Source organism: Myiozetetes cayanensis, unplaced genomic scaffold (assembly GCF_022539395.1).
Source record: "Myiozetetes cayanensis isolate MyiCay16 unplaced genomic scaffold, myiCay2020 scf1, whole genome shotgun sequence".
In the NCBI taxonomy this organism is placed as follows: Eukaryota; Metazoa; Chordata; class Aves; order Passeriformes; family Tyrannidae; genus Myiozetetes; species Myiozetetes cayanensis.
In genome coordinates, this window is record NW_026086604.1 from 99,390,194 (window position 1) to 99,417,373 (window position 27,180).

The 27,180-nt window shown below is 41.6% G+C and overlaps 1 protein-coding gene across 3 annotated transcripts in view; it reads right to left on the bottom strand.

Annotated features, from left to right (window-relative positions):
• EGFR (epidermal growth factor receptor) overlaps positions 1–27,180 on the bottom strand; it is a 1,326,436-nt gene that overhangs the window by 1,187,282 nt on the left and 111,974 nt on the right. For all 3 annotated transcript variants that reach the window (XR_007630657.1, XM_050330250.1, XM_050330238.1), the window contains exons 3-19: positions 26,462–26,648; positions 25,633–25,767; positions 23,815–23,883; positions 20,925–21,043; positions 19,392–19,533; positions 18,612–18,728; positions 17,958–18,084; positions 17,778–17,851; positions 16,501–16,591; positions 15,548–15,747; positions 14,383–14,515; positions 12,895–12,994; positions 11,326–11,483; positions 5,954–5,989; positions 4,560–4,701; positions 2,785–2,907; positions 1,470–1,568 (exon numbers count right to left, since the gene is read on the bottom strand). Coding sequence is in view for 2 of the 3 variants with exons in the window: in XM_050330250.1 (XP_050186207.1) it covers positions 1,470–1,568; positions 2,785–2,907; positions 4,560–4,701; positions 5,954–5,989; positions 11,326–11,483; positions 12,895–12,994; positions 14,383–14,515; positions 15,548–15,747; positions 16,501–16,591; positions 17,778–17,851; positions 17,958–18,084; positions 18,612–18,728; positions 19,392–19,533; positions 20,925–21,043; positions 23,815–23,883; positions 25,633–25,767; positions 26,462–26,648 (2,052 nt within the window). In the remaining variant the exon portion in view is untranslated. The remainder of the gene's footprint in view (positions 1–1,469; positions 1,569–2,784; positions 2,908–4,559; positions 4,702–5,953; positions 5,990–11,325; positions 11,484–12,894; positions 12,995–14,382; positions 14,516–15,547; positions 15,748–16,500; positions 16,592–17,777; positions 17,852–17,957; positions 18,085–18,611; positions 18,729–19,391; positions 19,534–20,924; positions 21,044–23,814; positions 23,884–25,632; positions 25,768–26,461; positions 26,649–27,180) is intronic.

The window sequence follows — 27,180 nt, forward strand, 5'->3', positions numbered from 1 at the left end:
ACTCCAGCCTGCTCAAAGGCAGGTGAGGGGCAGGGATGAGGGCCACATGGGTAAGGACCCAGGGAAAGGCTGAGACTGGTCTGGAGTCCAGCTAAACTGAAATCAGGATGGATATTGCCTCCTGTATGGATTTCTGAAATGGACCACCTATTCTTCTGCATTACTGCAAAACACATATAAATCATATTGCACCTAACACATAATCTTTTGAAGCAAAGAAATGTATTGGAATAACACCGTTTATTCAGGGTGACTTGAAATTCTAACGTGCTTTATTATCATAAGTAGCACAAGTGGTAGTTTGTTCACAGCTGTTTATCCTGAGACTTCTCACTACCAGAATTGGCTTTTTGTTAAGATCTTTGCCAGCTTCAGGCATTTGACATAAACCTTCCCTACCTGAGGTGTCATTAGCTGGCCAAAACTGGATTTAAAAAAAAAAATTCCAGCTAAATTCAATTCCTACCATAATTTTAAACATCCGTGGTTTTTCCCATGGCTGAAGAATTTGTGTGTTTGGTTAACACCACCATCGCTTCCAGACAAACAGGTCCATTTGGGACACACGAGGGATAGGACAGACAGATACACTTTTCTTGTTGCTTAGGACTTAACCACAGCACAGGAAATCTGAAGTTACACTGTACATCTGAGTGCTCCTCTCTGCACTCATCATTTTCCTTTCCTTGTATATAAATTTATATATCCTTGGTGCTGTGTGTTCCATGGCTTTAAGATTTTCTATTTAAGATTTTTATCAGTTCCAAGTTCAGGGAACTTTGTATTTAGGACTCTAGCTCACTTGTTGTAAACTCACAAATTTATGAATTCCTAAATCAGTGTTCTACAGTCTTTTTCCTTGTTTTCTGAAGTGATAAGCTATATCCAAACAGGAAGATAAAATTCCCAAGCCTCTTTCAGAAAGTGAGATAATTTCTTGTGTTTTATGGCAGAAAAATCAGACAGCTATTTTGTTTTGTTTTTTGTTTTTGTTTTTTTTTTTGTGTGTGTGTTTTTTTTTGTTGTTGTTTTGTTTTTTTTGTTTTTTAAATTTTGGATTTATAGTTAATTTAATCCTGTGTAACCAAACAACTTGCTTATGCCAATCTGCAGTGTCAGAAATCGGAAGTCATTAGGTCTGTTGTTATTTGCTTTAGTTGTATCACTATAACAGCAATGAATGAATGCTACAGTTTAAGGCCTGAAACATCAGAATAAAGAAAAAAGAATTAGCTGTAAATGTATGTTTCTGATCCCTCTGTAGGTGCTACCCCAGGAGTATAAATTCTGTATTTGGACTGTGAGACATAAAAGCACTTTGCAGACTGCGCTGCAAAGCACAGCACTTCCAAATGGAGAATTCAGTTTAGGGTGCAAAATATTTCTTTCCATACAAAATCCTGAAACCCATTTAGTCGTTAGAGAAGAAAATCCACAAACCACTTGAGAAAACAAATGTGAAAACTTACATCAAGTATTTCCTTGTTGGCTTTTGGTGATGTAGCCTCTCTCAACTCTTTAATAGCAACAGGAATTTTAACCTTCTCCCCTTCTGGGATCCAAAGTCCCTACAAAAAAGAAGCACAAAGAGTTATTCAGTCTCATATCTAACAGGTTAATTCTCACAATTACATACATTTTACATCTTCTAAGTAGATTTATGTGTTCTGAGCAATGGGAAGATGTGGCAGACAACAAAAATATGCAAAAAATGTGTCTCATGGGTGGCTACGAAATCCTGTTAATGTGGTGGTATTTCTCTTTCAGTCACCTCTACTATATTTTTTTGAAGAAACACGTTCCTTACTGTCCCTGTACAAATAGCCCAAGAGATGCATAAAGAATATTTTTTGTAGATGGAAATCTAACTAATTACAGCACTGCAGCAACTGCTTGTGCAAAACCTTGCCACTTCCAATTTATAGATCATGGGATGAAAAGAATTAGCATTTTTTCATTAAAACAAGATGGTATCTATCCTGTACAAATAGTCCAGTCCTATGCAGTGGCAGGGAATCTATGTCCAGCTGGTACAGTGCTCTACATCCATAGTGTCAGGAGGCCATTTAGGTGGCAGGTCAACAGTGTGTCCACTGTGAGGACATACTGCTGAAGTACCCAGCAATGTAGGTGCACATCTTTTCACGTCCCTGAAGTTTCTAGTAGCTGGAGGCCTGCTTCAGAATATAGCTTTTTAAAGAGATATATCAACCTACAGTTAATATTTCAGTACTACTGGCAAAGCCTGAAACACATATCCTGAATAAAAGGAGAAGCATCGAAAAGTGGAACTTGATGAAGAAACACGGGGGATAAACAAACACCAAGAGAAAAAATACCTTGTGGACCTACACAACTGAAGGTGTGTAGACACTTGGACACATCTGAGTCAGTTACAACAAAAGAGTGATTGAAAATTATAAAAACAAGACCCCAGATGACACACAAAAATGGCTTAGCCCTAAGCTGACCAAAGTGCATTTCTTTTTTTTCTTAATATTCTCAATAGGGTGTATTTGACTGTGGTAGTTTTCAAATCAAGATCTTTGTTTTCCAGTTTCAGCAATATGACTTTGGCAACATCTTACATAAACCTTCTCCTGTTACCCAATTCATAACTCAGCTAATGATGATTGAGTCATCTTTCTACCACTCAGTAGATATATGCTACAAAATCTAGTTGAAAAAAACCCTACACAATGGTCACAGCTCCCAGTTCAGACTTTGTTTGGGTGGCTTCTGCATGAGGAAGCAAGATGGAGAAGAGAAACATGGTGATCTTACCTTATAAACAGTGCCAAAAGCTCCAGAGCCTAAAACTTTGACCTTTTTAAATTCTGTTTCCTTTAGAATTCTCAGATGAGCCTGGTTTGGTGCCTCCCCGCTGGGTGTCAGTGGTTCGACAAGCTGGTGCAGACAGAAGATGATGTTAGAAGGATACACAGTCTAGAAGGTTGAACACTTTTGGGAAGCAAATAAATCCTTCCTTTAAAATAATGAATATTTTATTTCATGGGAGGACAGCTCTGTGCTGACTCACAGGAATAAATACCTAAAGTTGCTCCAAAAATCACAGAGTGGTGACTGCCATTTCGAAGGAGAATGAAGGAATACTACTACTTAAATGGAGGTTTGGACTTCAAAGCCTTAAAATGCGGCATGAAAAAGAATGTAATTGCAACAGATCCTAAAGGAGATTTTTTTTTTTTTTGAACTTGTGAATAAATTATTAAAATGTTTAAAATAATGCAATCTTTCAGGTCTGCTCTTGTTTAACTGGATGAAATTCCCAGGGTACCAGTAGTTCCCCCAGACCACAAGGTATATAAGCAGCAATTGAAATTCTGACAGTGATTCTTTCCTCAAGAAAAAGATGCCGAAACGGTGATCAATTTTTTCAACATTTGATCTAAGCCTTATTGCAAACAGCAGTAATACCCTTCAAACGAAGGTATTTAACACTTTTATGATGCATAAGTCAGCTTTTTTCCCTTGTTGTTTCTCCTTTTGCCTTCCCTTTGAATAAACCCATATTTAGCTAGATTCAATTCAATTTTAGTGGATCAGCAACCTTTCTCTTGTGATGAAGTATCCTCATTTTGAGGAGTCCAGAAGGTACAATATGAGCTGAGCACAAATTGAACTCTGCTATCAGAACTGTAGAATATAGTAGTATGTAAAAAATACAGTTACGTAGTGCATTGAAAAACAGGACAGATTTTTTTTTTTTTAAGGATTTTAGCAGCTGACTCTGCAAATCCAGTGAGTACTGAAGGAAACTGCAACTGGGCTTTTAGCAGAATATTAAAACCAATTTGCTAATTATTTACTAGGACTGGACTAGAAAGAGAAAGGGGCTGATCATAAAAGAGCAGCTTCAATCCAGGATATGAAATTTTGCTCTTTTATATATGAGGTACCCAGAACGTAATGCTATAAGGCACACAAAGCCATGCAAAACGAAAAAGTGGAGTAGAAACCTTGTTCATGCCCAACAGGGTAAACCATTCACTTTGATGGCTTTGTGCTAAAAACAAACCAAAACCAAGACATAAATACTTCCTCAGTTCCTTTCCCTGATCTCCTTTTTTTCTGCAGGATCAGGCACGCATCTGATCAAGGGGGTAACATTTTCAAAAGCACCTCAAACTGCAACAGGAGCCTCAAGGCTTGTCTGAAGCGATGCATGATTTTAGGCTGAAGATCTACCCAGCAAGGTGGTATGGATCAGCAAACACATTGCACCTCACCCTGAAGGTATAGTTTTCTTCTGAGTAGACAATCTCAGTGACTATTCCCTGGGATTGAGACATCTTTTTAAATCTTTTGAAAATTATATCCAGAGGGATCAGATTCGAGATTAACTGAGAAGGTGATGATAGATGCACGCCACCTCTTTCCTGGGTAGCGTGGTAGACACTGTGTTTTCCACGCCAAGGGATAGCTGAAGTACAAGGCTTTAGTACAAGCATGGAGCTCTAATTCTCTGGTAAAAGGAGGGTGGACCCCTTTGCCCCGAAAAAAGCACTGGGTGTTGCAGCTGTGCCAGCACCGCTCACCTCCCTCTCCTGCAGCAGCCGGCGCAGGGTCCGCTTTCTGACGATGTGGCGTCTCCGCAAGTAAAGGCCGATGCCCAATCCAACCACCACCAGGCACAGGAGACCTCCGACAACGCCAGCTGCGATAGATGGAATTTTGGAGCTGCAACACAGTAGGAGACGCAGAAGGAGAAAAAAATTCTTAGCTGTGAGATTTTAAAGAAGACTTATAGAGGTTGCGTGAAGCCTTAGGTTTTGATCAAACACATACTCTGGACAACCACAAAGGGTCTATTTGACATTTCATATTTCTTGGGCATCTGCATTTTCAAGTTTCTCATGCAGTAATCTGTTCAAAGTCTTCACTCTTCTCTCAAACTCGAAATTGGAATTGATCCTCATAGCTTAAGAGAAAGGATTTCTGCTCTGACAAACCCACCAAGCACATGAGCATCAAATCTGTGATGCCTATGTACTCCATCTGTGGGCAGTCTGCATGTGATCAGACACATGAAGCATGTGGAGAGGAGGAGATCCGGGAGGGCATAAGCAGTTGTGATACCTGCAATGAAGCTGACACCTCACCACTATTGGAGGGGCCATGCTGTAAGGGTCACACTGAACGTGAGATGATCTGCCTTCCCAAGTACAAATGTCTGAGGCCAGGTATTGTGTGTGCCATCCCTGTTTCACGTACAGTTTGCTGCCTCTTTGTTAGAGCCTTGGTAATTTCAAATTAAAGTTGAAAAGAAGAACTTGGTTTCAGAGGTTGTTTTTTGGTCTGTACTTAGATATCCGTGCCAGCTTTTTTCTCAGTTGCCCCAGGGATTACTACTAAATGCGGTCACTTTTAACATTACTTCTAGGCTGAATTTGTCTTGCCATAGCATGACTTTGTGGAAAGAAAATAAATCCCTCTCTTTCAGCAAAAGAAGCCTGTTAACTTGTTGTATGAACTTGAGCATGTCATGAGGCCAAACAGTTTGATACAAGATATAGTGTGACAAATGAGCATCTGTCTGGGAATGGAACTGTTGGAGATGTACAGATCACAGGCCCTCCGCTTCTCTGAGTCTTCCATAATGCAGGTAACTACATCAGTCCTATATATCTCTCTTTCTCTGTCCTTAATCCTTTCCTTTTCCATCCCCTCTTTTTGTTGCCAGTAACAGATTCCAAGTCTCACCTTGACAAGAAAAAAGGCTAAGCAGAACAAGATTTTGACGTCTTGTGCCAGTAGCAATATTTCTCAGTTCTTTAAACCATTTTTATAGGTCTGAGTCTGCTCTAAGCTGTCACTTCCCTGTACAGAGCTGAAGACTGAAGTCCCAGCCTTGCAGTGTCCAGTGTGGAAATATAAACACACATGCATTCTTTCCAGGTCTGCCATTAATTGTAGCAGATGAAATACTCACCCATTTGGACAGCCTTCAAGACCTGGCCCTTTGCACCTGTAAAAACAAATGAACGTTACAAACATAGTAGCTCTGGCCTACATACTTCTATAATTCCAACTAAGAGTGCTACTGATTGAAAAGCTTGTGTTTCAGAGCAGTCCAAGTATTAACATAGGAATTTATAATAGTCATACACTCCACTAAATATCAGTCAATGACCTTGCTCCAAAAATCTTTTATCTAGAGGAACAGCTATGCTGCATACTCAGTTTAGAGAATGTTTTAAAACAACTTTTGTCACATGGTAGAATGGGGGGAGAACACAGACACACAAAATTCATGGATTCCCTGGCTCTGCATGGACATCAGCATTAGCGCAGGAGCTCAGGGCTGACTGTGGAGGAGGATAGAAGTACATGTGGAAAGGACAAGGACAGAAATACATGTGGAAATGCATCATTGCAGACCCTCCAGCATATCCTTGTTTCCTGATAAGGTAAAGATTTCAATTTTCAGACTTTCTATTGCAATGGAAAACAGGGACTCCCATCAAAAAAACAGGATTTGAGAGCACTCTCTCTGGCTGTAGTTTGTGGGCATGTGTCCATGATATTTTTCTTTTAGAATCTATAGTCTTATGTTACTGGTAATGTAAACAGGTACAGCAGCTATCTAGAGAGCCAGGAACTCTACCAGCAAGTCATTCACCCTCCATTTGAGCTTAAAATTCTCAAAATTAATTTTGGCAGCCCAATGCAAAAGACAACACAGATGAAAGCACAGTGACTGCGTTCACTTGATGGTCTAATGGGCATGAGAGGCACTGTGAATTCCTCAAGTGCTGCTAGGCTACGAGATGGATGCTCTTCATGGGAATTGTGGTCTTTGTGGTGTCTGCTGAGGAAGGAGAGCATTACAGAGAGGGGGTGACATCACCTCTGAAAAACAGAGCACAGGAAGGAGTAAAGTCCAGTTTGTGGTATCCGCTCTCTGCGCTGACTTAAAGAAAATAGATTGTCTCAAAACAAATTCAGAGGAGGTCAAGCAGGGGATAAGGAGTGAGCCCGTGCCAGGAAAACTGCTCTGAAATCCCTTTTGCTAAGAGGAGGAACCAGAAAAATTTCAGAATGTTAGGCAGAGTTGCAGATCTTATAACTTGGTCTAGGTCTGGGGAAGGAAGAGGTAAAGCAACTACTCATTTTAATGGGTTTTTATTTGTTTGTTTGTTTTCATTACTCTGATTTTCCCTCATGGCCTTGTTTCTGGGCCAACACAGTGCTCCAAGACCCAGCATCTGGAAGGTCTTGTAAGTTCACTGGGCTCCCATGCAAGAATGTGCATCCTGGTGTCCTGGACATGCTGGAAGTGCTGTGCATACCAATTCCCAGATCCGGGTACTCAGCTTTGTTAGTTTTCCTATCTGCATACAGCTTGCTTTGTTTGCTGAGTTGTGTAACTAAGCACAGAGAGGCTGCACGTGCAGAGCAGAACCACTAGCTTGTTTACAGTCATAGGAGGCTGATCTTGCTTCGGGTGCTCAATAGAAAACTGATCTAAGACTCCAGATCTCATCCTATCGTGCTCTACTGCCCAGACATGAATTTCTACATGATAATGCAACAAAGTACGTGTGGCTGCTCTTGAATAAGAATGTGAAATTAAAAGACCTTTATTTCAGAATATGATTATTGTCCCTCAAAGTATCTCTTCCTCAAAATTCTGTTTTGCCACGCTACTTTATAATGGCTAGTCCTCTATGTGCTTTCTAACACCAATAGAATTGGTTGATAGTATTTACAATCTGAGGAATGACCGACCAGTTCTTTTCCTACACCTCAAAGTAGAAACAGAAGAAGCGTAGGTCTTTATCTGTCCCCTTCTTTTCCCCCATCAATATCAAGTCTGGGTGGATAAAGTAAAAAGGTATCTGGAAAGAAAATGACAGATCAGCTTGTGCTTTTCAAATCCCATGAGTTTTTCTGATTCATTTCACAAGTCAAAGAAGAAACAAAGCCTATGAGAAATATCCATCCAGGACTACTTATAACTATCTTTCTTATTATGGAATTTTATGATGACACTCAACATAAGTAACTCAAGTTTTATGGAATCTAAACAATCACTTTTTCCATTCCTTAGTAATTTTTCTTCTGGTTACAGAAACCAAATGAGACTTAGGTTATGAAGTGCCTGAAGATCAGATGGATATAGGAACAGTTGTAGTCTCTGAAATATTTCTCTACTCATTGGAAAATTAATGCTGTGTACAGTTCCTGAAAACTGTTTAATTCTGAACTCAGCATTTCATTTGACTATGTAAATATTACTTGTCCCAGTGCAGACACAGCTATTTATTTCCCAAATCCATCAAGATTTTAACAACTTTCTCCTTGACCCATAGTTCCTAATTTGATGTAATACAGTCAAGTTGCTATGCTTTAAGGCCTTTCAGAAAGGACTGACACTGTAACAGCCTAAGTTACTTCACAGTCATAAAAGAAATTAAAAACCAGTGGGCTTTTCAAAGCTTTACAAAAACTTTACTTTGTCCTCTTCTCTCATTAACCTTTCAAGTGTGACAAAGGCATAACATTTGCACTATGCTGCTCCAACCTTCCCTCTCGGATCCCCTGGCCTCTTTCTCACCTGCCCCAAAAATCCCTTGGCATTTAACATGAGGACTGGTGAGACACATAGTGTTAGTAGCAACTGCGGAGATAGGTTGTGTCAGTGTTGGCTTCTCTTCTCCTTGCTCATTCCCTCCAGTGGTTGTGTCTGTGTCTGAGTTTAATTCCTGTACTCTGTGAGACCAAATCTTTCAACACTGAGCAGATTAATTAAGCTAGTGAGTGTCACTAGATGCTGAAGATATAGACAGGGTAATTCCAGGGCTTTTGAGATGTTGCTTTCTTTGTAGTAGCACATATTCTCAGCTGTACTAGAGGCATGGCGAAAGGAAGGTTGTGTACAAAATCTGCAAGAGAGTACAGGAGAATCGGGAAAGAAGGAGTCTTTTGGGCTGAGCAGGAGAAAACTTCATTCTATGTTCTAATGAAGGCTGAAAAACTGACTCAGCAAAGAAAATGATTCTTTGTGGGATTACAAAGGGATTCTTGAAGGGATTCTTTGTGGCATTACAAAAGAAGTGATGTACTACCAGTACGCATACCTAAAATGAAAAAACAAAGTTTGTGACAAAACTCAGCTGGGAAAAGAAGTCCTTTGCTTGCAGCTTCTTCAAATAAGGAAAAAAGAGAGAGATCCTGGGAACCCTTACCACCATGACTACTGAAGTAAGCACACTTAATCATGCTGATAAGATTTTGTGGGCTCTAGCCATGAAATTGGACAAGGATAGAAATGAAGTTGTTGTTTCTTGTCATGCAGAAATTGCTGAGACTGTGGTTTCTAAGGATGCAAAAACTTTGTGAGACAGATGTTTTCCACCCACTGCTGAACAGATCCCAGCAAAATGCAGGGAAAGGCGTGAAGAGAAGTGGCGTTACTGATGGATTGCCTTCACGGGGACAACGCTGCGCCAGACTGCATATTCCCATACCGTGCCACTGACACTGCCTCCTTACTCATCAATGCCATTGGCCTCAGAGGTACCATCTGTATAGCAAAACCAGCAACACTACCTCCTAGCTCTCTCGAGCCCTTCAGGTATACAGCCTATTTCTTCTGCCCCATTTGGGCAGCAACTCAAATAGGGTGATTGACTATGTTTACAATGTAACTGATGCAAATTCAGTCCATTTTTCATGTAAAAGATGAAACTGATACTACTTTTTATGTTCTGCCTTGAAAACACAGGGCCAAATACATAGAGCCATATGTTAGGTACCCTCATTTTTAAAAATCTCCCTACTGTAAACCCACCTCCTGCCAGACTCCTGTGGTACCCCCATCCACTGCCAAAGCCAGGCAGGAATCGACTTCTCTGATGAAGTCTGCTCTGGGAACTTGCTTGTGCACTAAAAGCCACTGCATGGCTCGTCGTTACATCCCTTTCTGGCAGATTACATTCTCCAAGTCTGCATTTATTTGATCCTAGTGTTTGATCTCACTACCAAGGCTGCGCAGTGGAAAGCCTTGTTCAGATGTGGTTACTCATTATGCTGCTCCACTAATCAGCTGCATTTCCATGTGGCCAGTTAGAAGGAGGATATTGGATCTCTTTGGCCAGTTTGTATCAGTAGGGACTACTGAGGTCATTAATAAAGAGCAAACTTATAAAGATTCCTTTTCAACTGAGACAATTTGTTCTCAGGCATTGCAGTGGGAAGCCCTGATAAGTCTTGCCTGTGACTATAACAAAATCAGGGGGCATCACTGTAAATTGCAGTAAATCTACATAGGTAGTACAACTACCATCTGAAAACCAGTGCACTGAACTTTACTAGGAGCACTAGAAAAGGCTGTTCCTTGCTAACTTCACCCTTCATATCTCCTTTTTTCCATGAAGTCGAGGACCTGGCAGTTGGATTAGCTAATACACAATGGGATAATGGTTGGTCTCCTCTCTTGCAACACATATTACAGGCATACTATAGAAGGATTTTGGATCAGACAGACCTGCAGGGTGAAAGGGAGAGGCCTATGAAGGAAAATACACCAAATGTGTGTGGTTTTTCGCTCTGAAAGCATCATAGTCTAGCAATCAACTCTCAAACCCTAAAACCTTTTACTGCACATCCTATGTCTTTTGCACGTTGGAAACCAGGCGAGGAGACAGCTGTTACTTGTCATGTAGGTTAACTAGTTCAATTCACAGCTTGTTCCAGGTGGCAGTTTAAGTGTGCCCCCAAACGAGGACAAAAATGGGGTTAACTGTGATGCCCATTAATAATGCCACACTCTGGAGGCAAGCAAGGCTTTCAACTCAGACCAAGTGCTAGCATATGAAAAGAACAGAGAAAAATTAAAACACCATGTTATTCCGCTGGGATTTCCCTCCCAAAAATTGAAAAGTGCAGATAAAGATGGGCCTTAAGAGTCCAGCATCCACCAGATGTCACTGATGTTCCTCCCAAAACCAGAGGACCCAGCAACAAGCCAGGTGGGGGAAAAAAAAGTGCATCACTGCTGGGTGAGTTCTGTAAAATTCCAGGAAATGTTATATTTAAGTTATCAAGCAAACCTGTTTCAAACCCCCTAAACCATTTTTTTCTGCCTTCCATGTAAAGATGAAGCACCACTGAATTTTTCCTACTTACGAAGTCTGCCACACTCTGCTTACATTACCTGTGTACTGCTGACCTCTCTTATTCCCTGCTAGTTCTTCTCAGTGGATTGACATGGGATTGTCAGGAAGAGAAGGAGCTCAAGACGAGCTGTTCCCCTATTTCTTTTCTTCCCTGTCTCCATTTAACCAAGGTTTTACTCACCCCCGGGTGCAGTTTGGATGGCAGAGCTGGCAAACAGCATTCGCGTCAGCGTATTTCCAGACGAGGGTGTCATTCTCACCCAGAACCCCTGCTGGGCAGGATTTCACACAGTGGGGGCCATCTATAAAATGGGCACACTTCATGCAGTTGTCAGGACCCTGCAAAGAGAAGCAACTTGTTTACAATGTCCTTCAATCAGCCTATTCAGGAGAAAATTCAGAAGATAAATCTAAATGCCTTCCACTGCCGGAAGTTTTCAGCATCATCTGGTTTTATTCTTTTATTCTTGCAAGCAATTGCTGTTGTAGGATGGACCATACAAAAGGTAGTCCCTGCTCTTTTAAGCTAGTATTTTCTTGCATTTCAGTGTTGCTTCTTTTACCCTGGTTTGCCTTCTGCCTCATTGGAAAACCTACATTTTTCATTTTAAGTGGGGAATATTTTAATGACACCTCAATAAGGTGTTGTCTGAAAATCATATGGCTTGGCAGCTACCTGGTACAATCTACCATCACACAATTTAAAACACTGGACCTGCTGACACCCTCTTGAAGTACTGGCCTCAAATTATTATTTACCTGGTTTCTCAGCACAGGTTCTTTCCTCTGTTAGAGAGAAGCATGGAGTAATGGAGGCAACCTAAGGAGTGCATGATTTTTTTTTTTTTACTTTGAAAAGCACTTAGTTTGTGTTTAAAGGAATTGCCTTTCACTATTTTTGGCAGACCTGTTTTTATTAGGACTGTAACAGCACCATGAATGACCCAAATATTTTAAAGAAGGGGAACTAGCAATTCTGGGTCAACTTCTGCTATGGAGAAAAACCAGACAAGATCCAAGTGCCAGTTGCAGTGGGACTACAGTAATACATGCCATAAGAAAATTATTTTAATCACTGTAATATCTAAGGGCCACTATAATAGACTGATTACTAGATGCTGAGCAAATATGGAACAGGGGGTGGTCACTGCCTGAAGGACCTTATAATGTTAATAACATCTCTGAGACTATGGTGCTAGAAGGGAGGATGGAAATGCTTCACATTACTGAGCAGTGACTCTTCAAACTGATGATGGGCAAGGGTCATACACTCAGAGGCTGCTGGGTGTTTAAAGAGTTGGGTCAAATAGCACAGAGGAGGACCTGTGATGAGAGAAGGAGATTTGATCTCAATTAAAATAAAGAAAAAAAAAAAAGAAAACTGGTGTTTTACAATAAGTTTGATCTATCTTGTTCACATCAGCATGGCAATTCAGTATCTACGTGTCCCTCAAATGTTTGCCAAATTACTGTATTCTCACATACACAAGTCTTTTTTTCCTATGTAAAAGACACAAAAAATTAAAGGCCCTACAATGCATGTGGCTGTGGATTGCATGTCACAAAAGAAAAATAACACCCTGAGGTTTCCTCTCCTGTTCCTGCTCCCCTGCCCCAAGATCTTGACTTCTAACCTTTCCCACCTCTGGTCTGCCTCAGAGAAGAGTAAACGAGACCTGAGGATTATCTCAACATGGGAAATACTTATTAATACATAGTTTGAGGTTTGCTAAGGTGAATCTGCTCTTACAGGTCCAGTGCAGGTTGCATTGTATGCAGTGGAGTTTTGCACCAGGCACTCAGGGTGGCAGGGTAAGCACTTGGAGTCCTTTTCAAACTCTCTTGGCTCCCTGGAAAACAACAACAACAACAAAAGAGAAATAATTAAATCCCAGGCTGATTAGTGAGTGATAAATTGTGGTCTTCTCTCCTTTTCCTGAGTATTCCACTTTAAATCAATTGAGATGATGATGGTACTGAGACAGGAGGAGGTACAGGGGGACCCTCTTGGCTACACCAGTAGCACTTGTGACGACAGAGAGGAAGGGAAATTTGTTTGACAGTGAAACACATGGCATTCCAGATTGCACACTACAAATTAGTTTACTTTCCCTTTTAAGTTAGTGCCACAGAATATTCACAACCATTTCTAGAGGCTTTTAAAAGGTGGTGATGCAAAGAGATCAGCAAAAACAGTTCAAGTGATTCCAAGGCTACAAATAATAATTAGGAAAGTTAAACAGCAAGGCACTGATAATTAAATTCATGTCCTCTCTACAACACACAATGAATCATTAAAATATGAAAGTTGGGAACAGATGGTTTCAATAGCAATAAAGCTGTTCCACTTCAAGTAATGGTGTTATTAATTAAACTAAATCTACCCATCATTCGACACAAAAAATGCCCAGATCTGCCCTTCAGGTTATAATAGCTGCTGGAGAGAATTCACTTAAGAAAAGACAGCTGCTGAACTACAAGTCACTAGAGAAATACAAACATCAGAGGCATTAGCACCCTGACAAGTACTTGCTTAATACTTGTGAGCTTTAAAAGTCAAAGCTTTATTGAAAAGTCCCTGTAATTTTCATTGCTAGACCTACCTTTCCCGCCTACATCACCTGTTGAACTGCCTGAAAAACCCAGCCACAGCCCTAACACACAAGCAGTAATATGTTCTCAATGGCCTGAGTGAGGCTGAAGCAATAATTTTGCCCTGAAATTGCTGTTCTCAGTAATTTTTGCATGCAAGTTCACTCTCCCTTGACTGTAACTTTGCAAGTTGCAAGGGTGAGCTGCTCATCTGAGCAAACATGAGTCCCTGGCTCTGGAGATGACTGAGCTCCTGGGGACTCTAAATGGCTCTGGCTCTCACCCAATGTACTTGACATAACAAGTCACAGCTTGGATTTTCACCAGGGTTTTAAGCTCTTTTATTACTTGTGGGAAGGAGGTATAAGGCTTAGCCTCCTTGGGCCTACAGATACTCTCCTTGTGGGCTTAAGGGGATGTTTTAGTAGCAGTTCACTGTAGCAGGAACAAACTCCCAAGCAATACTGACCGAGAAAGAAGAGGTACCTCAACGAGGTACTATGTTCACGTAACATCTCTGCAAAGCTGGTGAAATCCCATGAAACCAGAGACCCTATTTTTTGCTTTCTTTCCAGCTACAACATATTTTAAAAACCAAAACCCCCAAATCATCACCAAAACCTCGAGCACCTCTGAGACAACTTACCCTTGTAGGATGTTGCACTGTTTCACACACTCCTTCTGGCGAGCAAAAAACCTGCAGGAGAAACAGTGGAAGGGTCCTGGGCCCCAGCAGCCCACATCTGAGCACAGGGGGTCACAAACGTGCTTGGCAGCAGCTGAGAGAGAAACAAAGATAAGAAAAGCCATGAATGTCAAGGCAAGAGAGCTCAAACTCTGCATCCTCACTCCATCTGACTAGATAGTTTCTCCAATCTGTTCCAAAGCACATGTGAATGCTCCTGGCAGTGTGGAAGAGGAGAAATCATGCTTCTCTTAAGTCCCAAAGCCTGAAACTAAGAGTGACTTCTGATCTTTCAAAATAAGAACAAGCTCCTCTGTGACAGCCTAACAGATGTATAATAATACTAAATCAGGCTGAGAGAGCTGGAGTTGTCCAGTCTGAGGAAGAGACAGTCCCAGGGAAACCTTATTGAGACTTTTTAGTACTTAGAGGGGGCATATAACAACTTTTTAACAAGGCCTGTAGTGTCAGGACAAAGGGAAATGGTTTTAAACTGAAAGAGTCAATTTAGAATGGATGTAATGAAGACATAGTTAAAATGGGTGGTGAGACACTGGCAAGAGTTGCCTAAAGAAGTGGTGGATATCTAATCCCTGGAAGAGTTCAAGGTCAGATTGGATGGGGCCCTGAGCAACCTGGTCTAGTGGAAGGCATCACTGCACATAACAGTGAGGTTAGCCTAGACGACTTTTAAAGGTCCCTTTTCACCCAAAATGTTCTGTGATTTCACGATAAATTTCTCAATCACAAAGTATTCATATTCTGCAAAAAGAAATCATTATATTTTGGCCCAGGGACCACTGCAGTCAACAGCAGTATGGTTGAACCACAGCTTTGACCTTGTCAAGAAAGTCCAATGTTAGGAGTCAGCTTTGTGGCTTCACTATGCTCACAGAGGTGAAGGAACTCCTGATCTGTTGGACACCATGAAGTCCACATCTCTTGGTGGGAAAAAAAAAAATCCCACTTTTTCCTCACCATGTTCATTAAAGGAGTATCACTGATGAATTTTGTAGCCAGAGAAAACAGCGGGAAAAAAAGCTTTGCTTGAATTATGAAAATGCAAGTTTACACTTCTATTTCAGCATGAGCTTTGGTGGGGAGTAGGAATGCAGTGCTAACTTACCACACTCATTTTTATCTCTGTTCTGTAAAATCTTTGTTTTCTGGCTCTGAGTTGCAAACAGGCTGTGCCAGTCCATGGTGTCAGCATAGCAGAGGTTCCTGTTCCTCATAACAGCAACATCTCCGTCACTTATTTCCTTGAGGGAGCGCAGCCCTAAGGACTGTATTTGCAAGTTAACAACAGCAAGGGAATACTGGCCACTAAAACAGAGATGGACAAAAAGAAAACACACACAAGAAGGATAATTAGTAAGCAGAGTTTTACTCGGCATGTTCTTCTTTTAGTTCTCAAATGTGTGTTGCTGTGAACTGCATTTTCTTCAAGCAGGATCCTGCTCAGCCCTCTAAACTTATTGCCTAGTACATGACATGCCTGTTATATAACAACTGCAATACTCACATCTGGTTTTCCAAGGGCTTTTTAAGCTAAAACTGTCAGGACACATGTCTTCTGACAAGTAAATGATGTGCAACAATGGTTGTAGCTAAAGCAGCTATTATTTTGTGCTTGTCCACCAAGTCGTTCTTCCTCTTGCGGCAAGCCTAGGAGGGCACTGGAAGCGCTGATGATGTTTGCACTGCCTGGCAGTCTCTGTCCCCTGCTGCCCACCTACCTCAAATCCCAAAGTGCTTCTGATACCTTAATAACTTATCCCAAACTGTAAAAAGTCACTCTGTGTCCTGCTTGTGTTTCCATGGTGGTGTGGGAGACCCTGGTCCTAAAAGCAGGCTCAGGGCAGCCTTCCTTCCACATGTGGCACAGAGCTGAAGGTCTTTACCCCTGGGACCCATTATCTACTGCTACAGAGACAGTGCTCTACTCCTTGAAGGGTTTCTCCCATTTTGCATTAGTTTTTGGACATCTGAGTCTCACATTGCTTGCAATCTTGGTGTGCTCAGACAAGAGCAATTCTAAACAGTGTTCTGCTTACAGTCGGCACATGATTTACTTACTGTTGCTTTGTTCTGCCTCGTATAATCTCCAGATTTTCAAAAGCATAGAGATCAGTAGCATTCTCGGGCCAGGCTTGAATCAACAAAAATCCTGAGATAAAGAAAAGAAGATTAAAAAATAATAATAATGAAATTAAACCTGTACTGGCAGCAGAACCTCCTCCTTGACCAAATCCTGCACCAGGAGAAGGCGCTGGTGCTTTCCCTATGCTTATCTGAGAATCTCAAACTGAAACATGACATTTTAGGGAGCAGGGAGATATTTTTAAACCTTGTTTTATAAACAGTTTACTTCTTAGCCCACCACGAGGGCTTAAGAGCATAACAGATGAGGATGTCAGTGGGCCGCACATCCTGCCACACCGAGTCACCAGTGATGATGGCTCTGGCCAGCAGATACCCTGCCTGAGAGGCTGCAGGCTCTGATCCTGTGGGAGAAAAGTATCACTCCGTCCCATTTGTGAGCAAACCTTAGTGGAGAGGAAAACTGAAAAGCAAGAACAGAGCAGAACAGACAGCTACTTGGAGTGGATTTGCTGAAGCAAGCAGAATTCCCTGCTCAGCTGAGGGGTTTGGGAGGACAGGGAGAATCTGGAAAATTGAAGGCTGCTGTACGACGCTCTGCAGTTAGTCATTGCCACCCTGAAGGGAACCAGACAGGTAAGAGAGAAAAAAAAAGGGAACTGGAGTCTGGTCTGTGGACCCAGCTCCGATGTTATGTTCATTTTATAATGGGCAGAACAAAATTACTTTTAATTGATACTTGGTGCAAGACAGCAGCTGAGCACTTTGCTGGCTGTTTTGTGCTCAAGGCGATACAGTCACCCCAAGGAAGAGCTCTTCAGGCTGGAGAGGGTGTCTCTGTAAGGATGACGCAAGCCACTGAGCACGCTTCCTTAAGGAGCTGCTGAAAGGTTTTCCACAAATAGAAACACACTTGGCTTTTCTTAGCTAGAGTGGTACGCCTCTGCATCACCACATGCTTCTTGGGTGGCTGAGGATCTCCTCTGCTTTTACTCTTCTCTAAGGCTGACAGTTCAGCAGAAGGGGTGTTCTGGCCAAACCACACACCTTGGATGGGAGACCAATATGGGTTATGTGGGCGTAATGCTGGCAAGGCACTGCTGACCACCTTGGTGAAGAGTGACCCTTGGTAGCTCAGAGATAGAAACTCTTTGCTTGCTCTTCTCTTCATATGTTTAAAAAGTTTCCCTTCTCTCCCTCTTATTTTGGCAGTATCGGTCAGAGAACATCTCAGCTTAAAACTCATTGCTAACCTGATATTTCTTTGACTGTTTTGAAGACATCCAACTTCTTGGGGTCCAAGGGTAGAGTCTTCGTGAAGGCATCACTGAAACAAACAGAATGAGGAATTGGGAAAAGAACAGTTCAGCCTCCCCAGCCCTTCTTTCTTCCCAGCCCTTCTTTCAGTGCTTAGTGACCAGCAGGTAACTCACCCTAGAAATGCAACTGGGAGAATGCTGACATCCCCATTGATCTTGGTACAGTTTTTGAAGGAGTCAATGTTAGTGGCATTTATGGAGAGGATCCCTTTAAGTTCACCTATTCCAATGCCATTGCACACTGTTAAAGGAGAGATACAAAATGAGAAGGGTGAAGCCCAGTTACATGGAAAGGGAGAAACAGAGATGCTATGAAAAAGCATTCCAAATGGTCAAACCTACCACTCTGAATTTCACAGATCTTTTGCCTATTTTTGCTTTTCAGAGAGTGCCACAAGATAACTGCTTCCTGCTTGCCTAGCTGTGCAGCTCTGGTCTGAGCTTCTCTGCACACAGGCTCTGTTTGGCACATGCTCCTCTTTCTCTCTTTGTCCCATTTTAATTTTATTCCCCTTAATGAGGTACTGGGAAGGACAAATGAAGGATAAGGCTGATGTGCAAGATACACTTGTACTTGTGGTGTATCCCAGCTGGAGAGCATGCCCCACAGTCATGTTTCCTGATCAAACCACTTGTCAGATTTCCAAACAATCACTGGATCTGACTGATATTGAATTTGTGCTTAACTAAGATCAGAACTCCCTGCACTTTTTCTAATGAATTACCTATCATCTCAAAGCCTTACTGGTTTATTCCATGCTTTTATACCTTTGCTGCATAGCCCATCACACTTTTTACACTTCCGAACACCATTTTCTTCCACTTCGTAAGTATCAGCATTGCAGGAGCGAACACAAGAGCCATGGTCTGTCACCACGTAGTTGTCTGGGAAAAAAAAGGATAAAAGGTCACTGAAAGACAAGAGGGATGCATTGGGAGCTGGACAAACACTTCAATACTAGTGTAATACTTTTGTCACACTCAGAAAAGTACAGGCACTAACTATGAATACTCACAAACGTCATTTGAAGGTAGATGAACATACAGTGGTATCACCATTTTACAGAGAGGGGCATGGTCACAGAAGGATAAAACAACATTCAAGACTTGATGGGTTAAAAAAATACATACATGGAACAGCAAGAAAGGAAAAGCAAGCATCTGTAGATAAAATGATCATACAGACTGAGGAGCGTTAAAATCAACTACTTTCTACCAGTCCTAATTAAGAGCCAGTTAAGAGCTGATGATGCTTGGTAATCCACAGGATTGACCTCATATAGCCATTGTTTTTATGAGTTTTATATGATGCCTTTTTCTCCACCAAGGCAAAAACTTTCAGAAGTCAAAATGTAGTGATTAAAAATCAGAGAAGGTGATGGATGAAGTTTGAAGAGGCTCACTTTGTCACCTGTTCCCAGTTCTCACAGGAACTGAAGAGAACAAATGGTCTTTCACTTGTCCACAACACAGAGGGATGACATAGGTCCCTTCCCACCTCTCTCCAACCCCCACCTCCTCTGCAGGTGCAATCTGAAATGAACTTACGTGGACATTCCTTCACACAAGTGGCTCCGAAGCTGTATTTTCCATCAGGGTTGACATCCATCTGGTAAGTGGTGGGGTTATACAGGACTAATGGGGGACACGTATCCTTGCACGTAGCGTCATCCCGAAACTTGCGGCATGCCTGTCATTGAACAACAGCACCAATTAAACCACCTTCTCCTTAAAAAGTGACAGTGGTTTTACATTAGGCCTTTAAAACACTCTGACAGTCTCATCTGTTTCCTGCTTAGCTCTATTGGAAGTCCCAGGCAGCTACAGGGATGGTCCCTCAGGCTTTGAAGGTGAAAGGTTCCTTCAGGCTGGGCAATTGAGTTAAATTTTTTTTAAAAAAGAAACCATGAATTTTTCTTTTTCAGAATAAGAAACCTTGGCACTCTGGTGCAAACCTGCTGGGATTCACGTGGGAACAGAAGTAAATTTGCATGCCTTAGACAGAAAAAATTTCCCTACAGGCAGCAACTAGATCAAGACAAACGGTACTTTTCTTGACCACTTTTTAATAACCTAAATCAAATCAAGTCCTTTCCTGCCGATTACTGACTTTTCTGGCTAAATATTAAACCGAAACCATTATATTTGGCTGTAGGTAATGAACAATTTAGCAGGCATTTATGAAGGGCAAGTTGGTTCTTCCAATCTAAGTCTGCATTAAATTAATAATCACTCTCCTTTTCCCTTTCTTCTCCCCTGGCTTTCCAGATGACAGAGAATAACTGTCTGCCTTGTGAGCCAGTAAGCGCATCATAGCCATGCAACTTAAAAGGGCACCAGGAATAAAGATAACAACAACATCCAGACTAGATGGTTTCTATGGCAATTACTCAGACGAAGCATAGTGCAAATACGTGGAAGAGTTAAAACCACAGCGTACATTGACACCCTGAAACTCTTGTAGAGAAGCCAAAGGACTTTTTTTTCCCCTAAAGAAGCTTTGTGTGCTTTTTCTCCCTCTACTGCCCCAGTGTTTTTGTGTCAAGTGAAAACTAGAAAGGAAAACCCTGATTTTAAGTCTGAAGTTCAATGAAATGCAGAAAGATGAAGATCCATCATATCTTCTTCCCCGTAGAAGTTCTTGCTTTAGTAAATCAAGATTATTACTGACTAGTGCTAAGGAGCACGGGGCAAATTTGTGCTGGCCTGCAAAACTGCTGTAGCACAGGGGCTACTGTGGACCTGAGGATCTGATCATGTGGGGAAGTCACCCTACAGCAAACACTTATATGCTCTACAACAACTTTGTACTCACTGGGCACTCAAAGGCACTAAAGCTGGTTTAGAATGTACTAGTAAGGTTCACTGACAGAGTCAGTAAAGACCAGCTAAGGCTGCTGTGAAGTTCATGTCATCTTCCCTCCCACCGACCACCCACAAAGGGAAACCTTGGAGCATCCCCCAGGACAGCATCTCTCAGAGGGTGTCTTGGGTTGAAGAAGGCTAGAGGACATGCAGCTGAATGCCTGCCTCGCTGTATCAGGGATTTAAGCAGTTATGGTGGTGGTGTAGCATCATTACCAAGCAGTCACTCTCCCGAGGCCCCGTGCATCCCGCAGCACACTGGTTGTGGCAGCAGTCGCTGGGCACCTTTCCCCTGCAGCGGCCAGAGCACTGCTGGGCACAGATGACTTTTGTTACTGGAAGATACAAGAAAAAATGAGAAATGTCAGCTGTACTTGCTGCACTGAGATCAAGAAATACGGAGAAATGGTCTGGTGCAGGATCTGTGCTAGATTTTCCTCATGGGATGCACATTCTGTCCTCACATAAGGCTAAAGTTTGGGAGGGGTGAGAGTTGGTGTGGGTGGTAGCGAGCAGGAATTCTGTTCAGCCTGTAATTATCGTGGCTGTTGCGAGGTGCTAAGAACGCTGATCCCAGCCAGGAAATATGCCCTGCTTAGAAAGAGCAACCAGGTCCCTGTCACATCAACACCCAGATCAAGAAAAATTCTGTGGAGTCACTGCATCTTACATCTGGGCAACAGAGCAGGATCTGCCTCCATTTCACTGAAAAAAACTGCTATTATTTTTGCTAGCTTTGGGAAAAACAACGTGGCAGAACTGCCAGGGTTTCATACTAAAAAGGGAAACCATACATTGTTGGTGTGGTGTCAGGATCCCTTCAAAGCACTAAAAATATTCTGAAATTTGCAGAGAGGGGAGACTCACTCAACAAACAGATTTCATATGCACATTGAATTATTTTTCTTTAGGCTTCAATTCCTTGGCCAAATTTTATCTTCATTACACAATTCCCACAGGGTTTGCACCACTGCAACCACCCAGAGGAAGAACTGGCCCTGGTTCAGCTTTTTTCAGGGAAGCAAAACTGCCTGCAACATTTTGTTGAGAATTGGAAAAGTGTCTCCATCTGAATAGCAAAGCAGCAAAAAAGATAATCAGAACAATTAAAAAAAAACCAACAAAAAACAAACCAACCACAAACCAGAAAAGGGATTTCTTGTTCTCTAGAAAAAAATTACTGTTTCACAGAGCCTGGCATTAGACATCAGAGCTTCATTAAAGCACCCTAAGCCTTTCAGCTGCGCTCTGCACTAACTGTTATCAACTTTGCAGTTGGCACAAATGAGTTACAAGATCACCATGAATTCCTGCAAGTATGAAATAGAAGGTTGTTAATTAACAGAAAATTATTGCAATGAGTAGCCTGCTACAGGGTATATAGCAGTGATTTTTAAAAATCATACATTCTATCTTTTTCCATTACATACTTTTGTATCCAAACTGTATTATTTCATTAATCTTGTAGGCCTGTAAGCAAGATAATATACTTTCGAGTATGTCAAGGAAACAGATTATTTCTACAACATGCATTAACTTCTCTGATAGCAACTCCTTCATACAACTAGAAACAGGGGAATAAGAGGCACATGGTTTTACATGAACAGTGTTTTGATATAATTTTTTTCATAAGCATTAGCAGGGGAATAAAGCACCTCGTCACTTTGATAGCTATTGACTAGAGCTTCCTGCTGGAAATATATATCACAGCAGACGTTTTTACTTCATACAGAATATCCCACGTTCATTTTCAGGACAAAAAACTTTCCCACATGTGGAAATGTGGGAAATATTTTCAGTTGGCCACATTCTCAAATGCCTGGAGAGGTGAGCAAGAGCCTGCAAAAGGTTTCATTTTATGCACTCATCAACCTCCCGAATCCAGTGAGAGTTTGTAAATGCTAAAAGCTTGCTGGGCTGAGACCTGAGGTTTTTTAAGGCCCTGAGACAGCTGTGCAAAACTAGCTGCAGGGACCAACCCGGGAAGGCCTCTGTGTGTGCAGTCACTGTCCACCTTGAGAGTCAAACTACAGAGCTGACTGAAAAAAACTAAAGTTTATGCTAAAGGAAGATAGAAAAGATTTCCTCAAGCTCCAAGTTGTATAGATTTGGCTTGATATTTGCAGAGAAGAAACTTAGGGTTAGGTGATTATTTGCAATGGAAAACTGAATACGGGATATTGCTTCCAATTGCATTATGTCTAGATCAGTGGTTTTTTCACTGAACTTTTCACAAAACAAAGATTTAGAAACAGTGTATTTCCCCACTTTTTAGAGAAGAAAGAAATACTGAAGTATGGTTTTCCTCCTCAACCTTTACTTCAGGAAAAATAAAACCTTGTAAACTCTGAAGCACTTCTAAATGGATGTTTCTGTTGCTCTCTTAATATCAGGCAAGCATCCTACCTGCACGATTTTACAGTAAAACACAGGCAGCCAAACATTTCTATTTATATATTTAAAAATGGCTACAGAGAGCCTTTCAAAGGTCCTCTGAGTAGAGTATGTAGTGTGATTATATCCACATGAAGATGACATAATTTGTGTTTACAAAAAAAAAACCCTATGGGGATTACGAAAAGAGAAATTAAAAGCAGCAAAAATTGGGTTAATTGTTACTTCTAAGAGTAGAAAATAATCCCAAGTATTAATATCATTAATTGGCCCACAGAATGACTCTGCTGGAGGCAGCAGGAAGGCAAACAATTCACCACACAGTTACTGTGTTCTCTGTTACATGGTAAAATAACCAAAAGAATATATGCTCTCAAGTGAGGATGGGAGAAAGCTGTGGGTGACAGACAAAAGTTTTCAATGCAGGAGACACCTGCAGAATTTTGCTTCTGGAAGAACAGCACATTTGCAGGGAAGCCCAAACCCAAGGCAAACCACCTTGAGGTCTCCCATCCAGAAAGGGATTGTCTTCCCTATGACTACCCTTTTGGAGGTTCATGCATGGTGTGCTTCAAGAAGCCCCAGCGTAGCAGGATGCAGAGAAGGACAAGTGTGATACACATGTTACTAATTTGCACTTGACAGGTCAATTTTTCAGTAGATAGGAATTTAGTATGTCAGAGTACACAAGCTATTTCTTAATTAATCTTACATTTTTGGCAGTTCTGTTCACCAGGGCCCCAGCAGTGGTCCTCTGTGCAGTTCATGTGGCATTTGGGACCTAAAACATGAGACAGAGCATAATATTTTGTAAACACAGAAAACAACAACATACCATGAACCACAGAAAACCATGACTTGAGATTTTGTGCTCAATAAACCAGTGTAGGAAACACCTATGTAATGATGTTCAAAAAAATTGTGAACTTAAATCCTTATCCTTTGTTCAGCTCTGCTTTCCTACGTGCAGTTCTCCACCTCCACAGCTTTGAACAAGCGAGCACAACACCCAGCCAGTCTAGCTTACGAAAGAGGTACACTTTTCCCAGGAACAGGAATCTCAGCTACTGCCCAGCTGGCCCTTCTGCTGGTGGGGTTTGCATGCAATGGCAAGTCACCACTGGCTTGCAGCCGGGCATGTGCCAGCTGCTCACTACAGGCCACATGTAAATCAGTGTTTCTGAACATTGCAGTTCTAAAAAGTAAACGAATCCAACTGGATTCACAGGCAACTGCCAGCTACTCCGACCACAAAGTAATTTGACTTGTCTGTTTCACACCCTCTTCCCATCCTCTGCCAAAAACACTCCTTGGTGTAGGACTGCACTGCAGATGGACAACTGATGGAGAGGTGATAGGGTGGATGGACACTCTGCCTGACCTCAATGGTTCAGTGCTGGTTCTTTCCCATCCCTCCCTTTTTACTCTCTTCTTTCTCTTTCTTTCTCTTAATGACAAGCAGATTCCAAGAGAAACAACTTATTTTAGATTATGGGATCGTTATTAAAGCCATAAATGGTTGTCTAAGCAGATTAATAGGGAATTTACTATATTTAAAAGGTATTTCCTACTAAAGTGTTTCTTCCTGCTAACATCATGTGATTCTCCCTCCCTCCATCACCCATCAAATAGCTGAACAGATGCCAATACTTGTCCAAGAGCTGATTGATTTGGTGTGGGACCAAAGAACTCCTTTTCTTTTTTAAGTTGAAAAGTTAAAGATTAACATTTCCGGGGGGGTCAGAGCCAAACTTCTGTGCTGACATATATAGTTTGCAACTCCTTGATTACGCTAGGGCTCTGCACAAAAATAAGTCAACATAGAAGTTGGCTATTAGCTCAGGCAATTATGCAACTGGAAGAAGATAAAGAAAATATGTTTTCCCGTCAGTTTATAGTGCCAGAAATAAAATGCTCAGAAATGAAAATAAACTTTCCTTGAAATGACTGGGGATTTTACAAGGGACTCATAAGGCTGAAGGATTAGCTTGAGCCTACTCTAAGCACATGCTATACAAATTTTCAAATATCCCCCTGTCTCCCTGCTGATCTGAGGCATCTGATTTGTCTGCCTGTTTATCATTATTTTTGCAAGGGCAGTCTGTGCAGCCCAAAACAGTTGGGTTTTACAGCACTCAATCTGGGCCTTAGCTCTAAAAAAGCTTCAAGCAACTCCATGATGGTACCCATATGGACTTTCTAGGCCCAAACCTTACACTGTAAAACAGAAGATTTCTGGAAAGCAAATGAGTGCACGTTTTCCTTAGATGTGTTTGATTAACACATATGTAGAGTACTGCCTTAAACCAAGAACTTTGCTGAGCTCTGAGTTAACGACCTAACCAACATGAAAAATTCTATCTTAGGCCAGTGGTGCAGAAATGAAAGCACTTCCCTTGGAACTGGGCTTGGTGGCCCTCATGTAAAAACTGTTTGACCACAAACCTACTGCACGAAAGATGGTATGTTCATTATACTGTCTGAAGTGGAGGGGGGGAGCACATAGCACTTTTGGTAGGTTAATACTCACAAGAAGACAAGTTGCTTGCAAATTCAAGCACTGTGAGAGGCTTCTTGCTCGTGTCAATGATGTCATTCCAGAGAACAGTGTCCATGTTGCACAGTTTGGGGTTGTTGCTGATTTTAACACCTCCATTGAGAATTTCTGTTCCAGAAAGAAAAAGAATTTGTAAGTGAAGCAAATCCCTAAGACTTCTGTCTCTGATCTAAAGAAAGAGAAATAAAGCACATATTTCTCCACCTCATTCATACAATGCTGACAGAAAAGGACAATTTGCATGGCATCAGCACTCCTAATGGCATAAATAACACCAGGCTCAGACTGACAGGTTCTGGAGAGTCAGCTGCTCTTGGATGCCATAAAGATACCAGGACATGTGGCTTTCTGCCTGGTGCCACCTCTAGGGGCCATGGCACTCAGCAGAGATGGCACTACTGGTGTGCATAGACAGAGACTGTGTGAGACTAACACACGTATCACCAGTTCCTACAGGGATTTAACAGAAAATACTGATGTGTATGCACTATAATCAAATAACGCAAAATAACAAATGGATACTTCTTTGCCAGTTTGGGGGACAGAAATGAATCTCACCATCTTGTTGATGTTTTGGATTTTCTGTTATCTTTCTGCAATGGGAAATTATGAACTTCTTTACCTTTTGAAGAAGACTGGCTAGCAGGAAGGCAATTAGGAAACTATATTCAGATCCTTGTTTTTAAAGCAGGATTTGATGGCATGTGACTTTGAGAGGCAATCTCCAATTAGATCCTGATACCAATAGGATAACAGTTGAAGTTTGCTTTAGAGATGCCTCCACCTCTTGCTTTCATCTCACCTGACAGCCGTTTCATTGGCAGTTGCCGGAGTCCCTGGGTTTTATTCATGTGGTAATTGGATAAAACTGCCAGGGCGTAAGAGTTGTCATACAGCACATTGCCTCGGATGATCTGGAGGTTTTCTAGGGGAATGACATCCACCATGTTAAGTGCGATGAGTACATAGCCAGCAACCTCCTGTATTGACTGAGGGAACAATAGAAGAAAACAAGGTGCTTAATCCATAGTACTCTTCAATAAATATTTTCTACCTCCTGCCCCTCCAATCCACCATCTTTCAATTTTAAGGAAAGATAAACCATTTAATCTCATTGAAATAAGTAAATCTGAGAATAAAAAGGGACTATGAGGAAAACTTTGCCAGTTAAGCAGGTATAAACTCACCTTTCAAGCAGTTACCAGGGCATTACCGAAGAGGTCCAGCTTACCCCTGCTCTGTCCCCAAGCAAGGGTAAGTGGGGCTAACTAGAGGATGCAGGTGAACAGGGCAAGCATGTGTGATATGGCAACTGTGATGCTTCCCTTAAATTGCCTAGCCTCCAATCACTGGCAGCACAGAGATGCCCATCTGATTCAGGCTTTTACATTCTCTTTTCTGTGCCCCTTTCCTTGCGGATCCTCCACTGCTCATCAGAGGGGAAGATCAGATAAACTTCTCCTTTTTAAGTAACATATATTTATAGAACAAAAATGTAAGTGAGGTACTGTTCCTGCATGT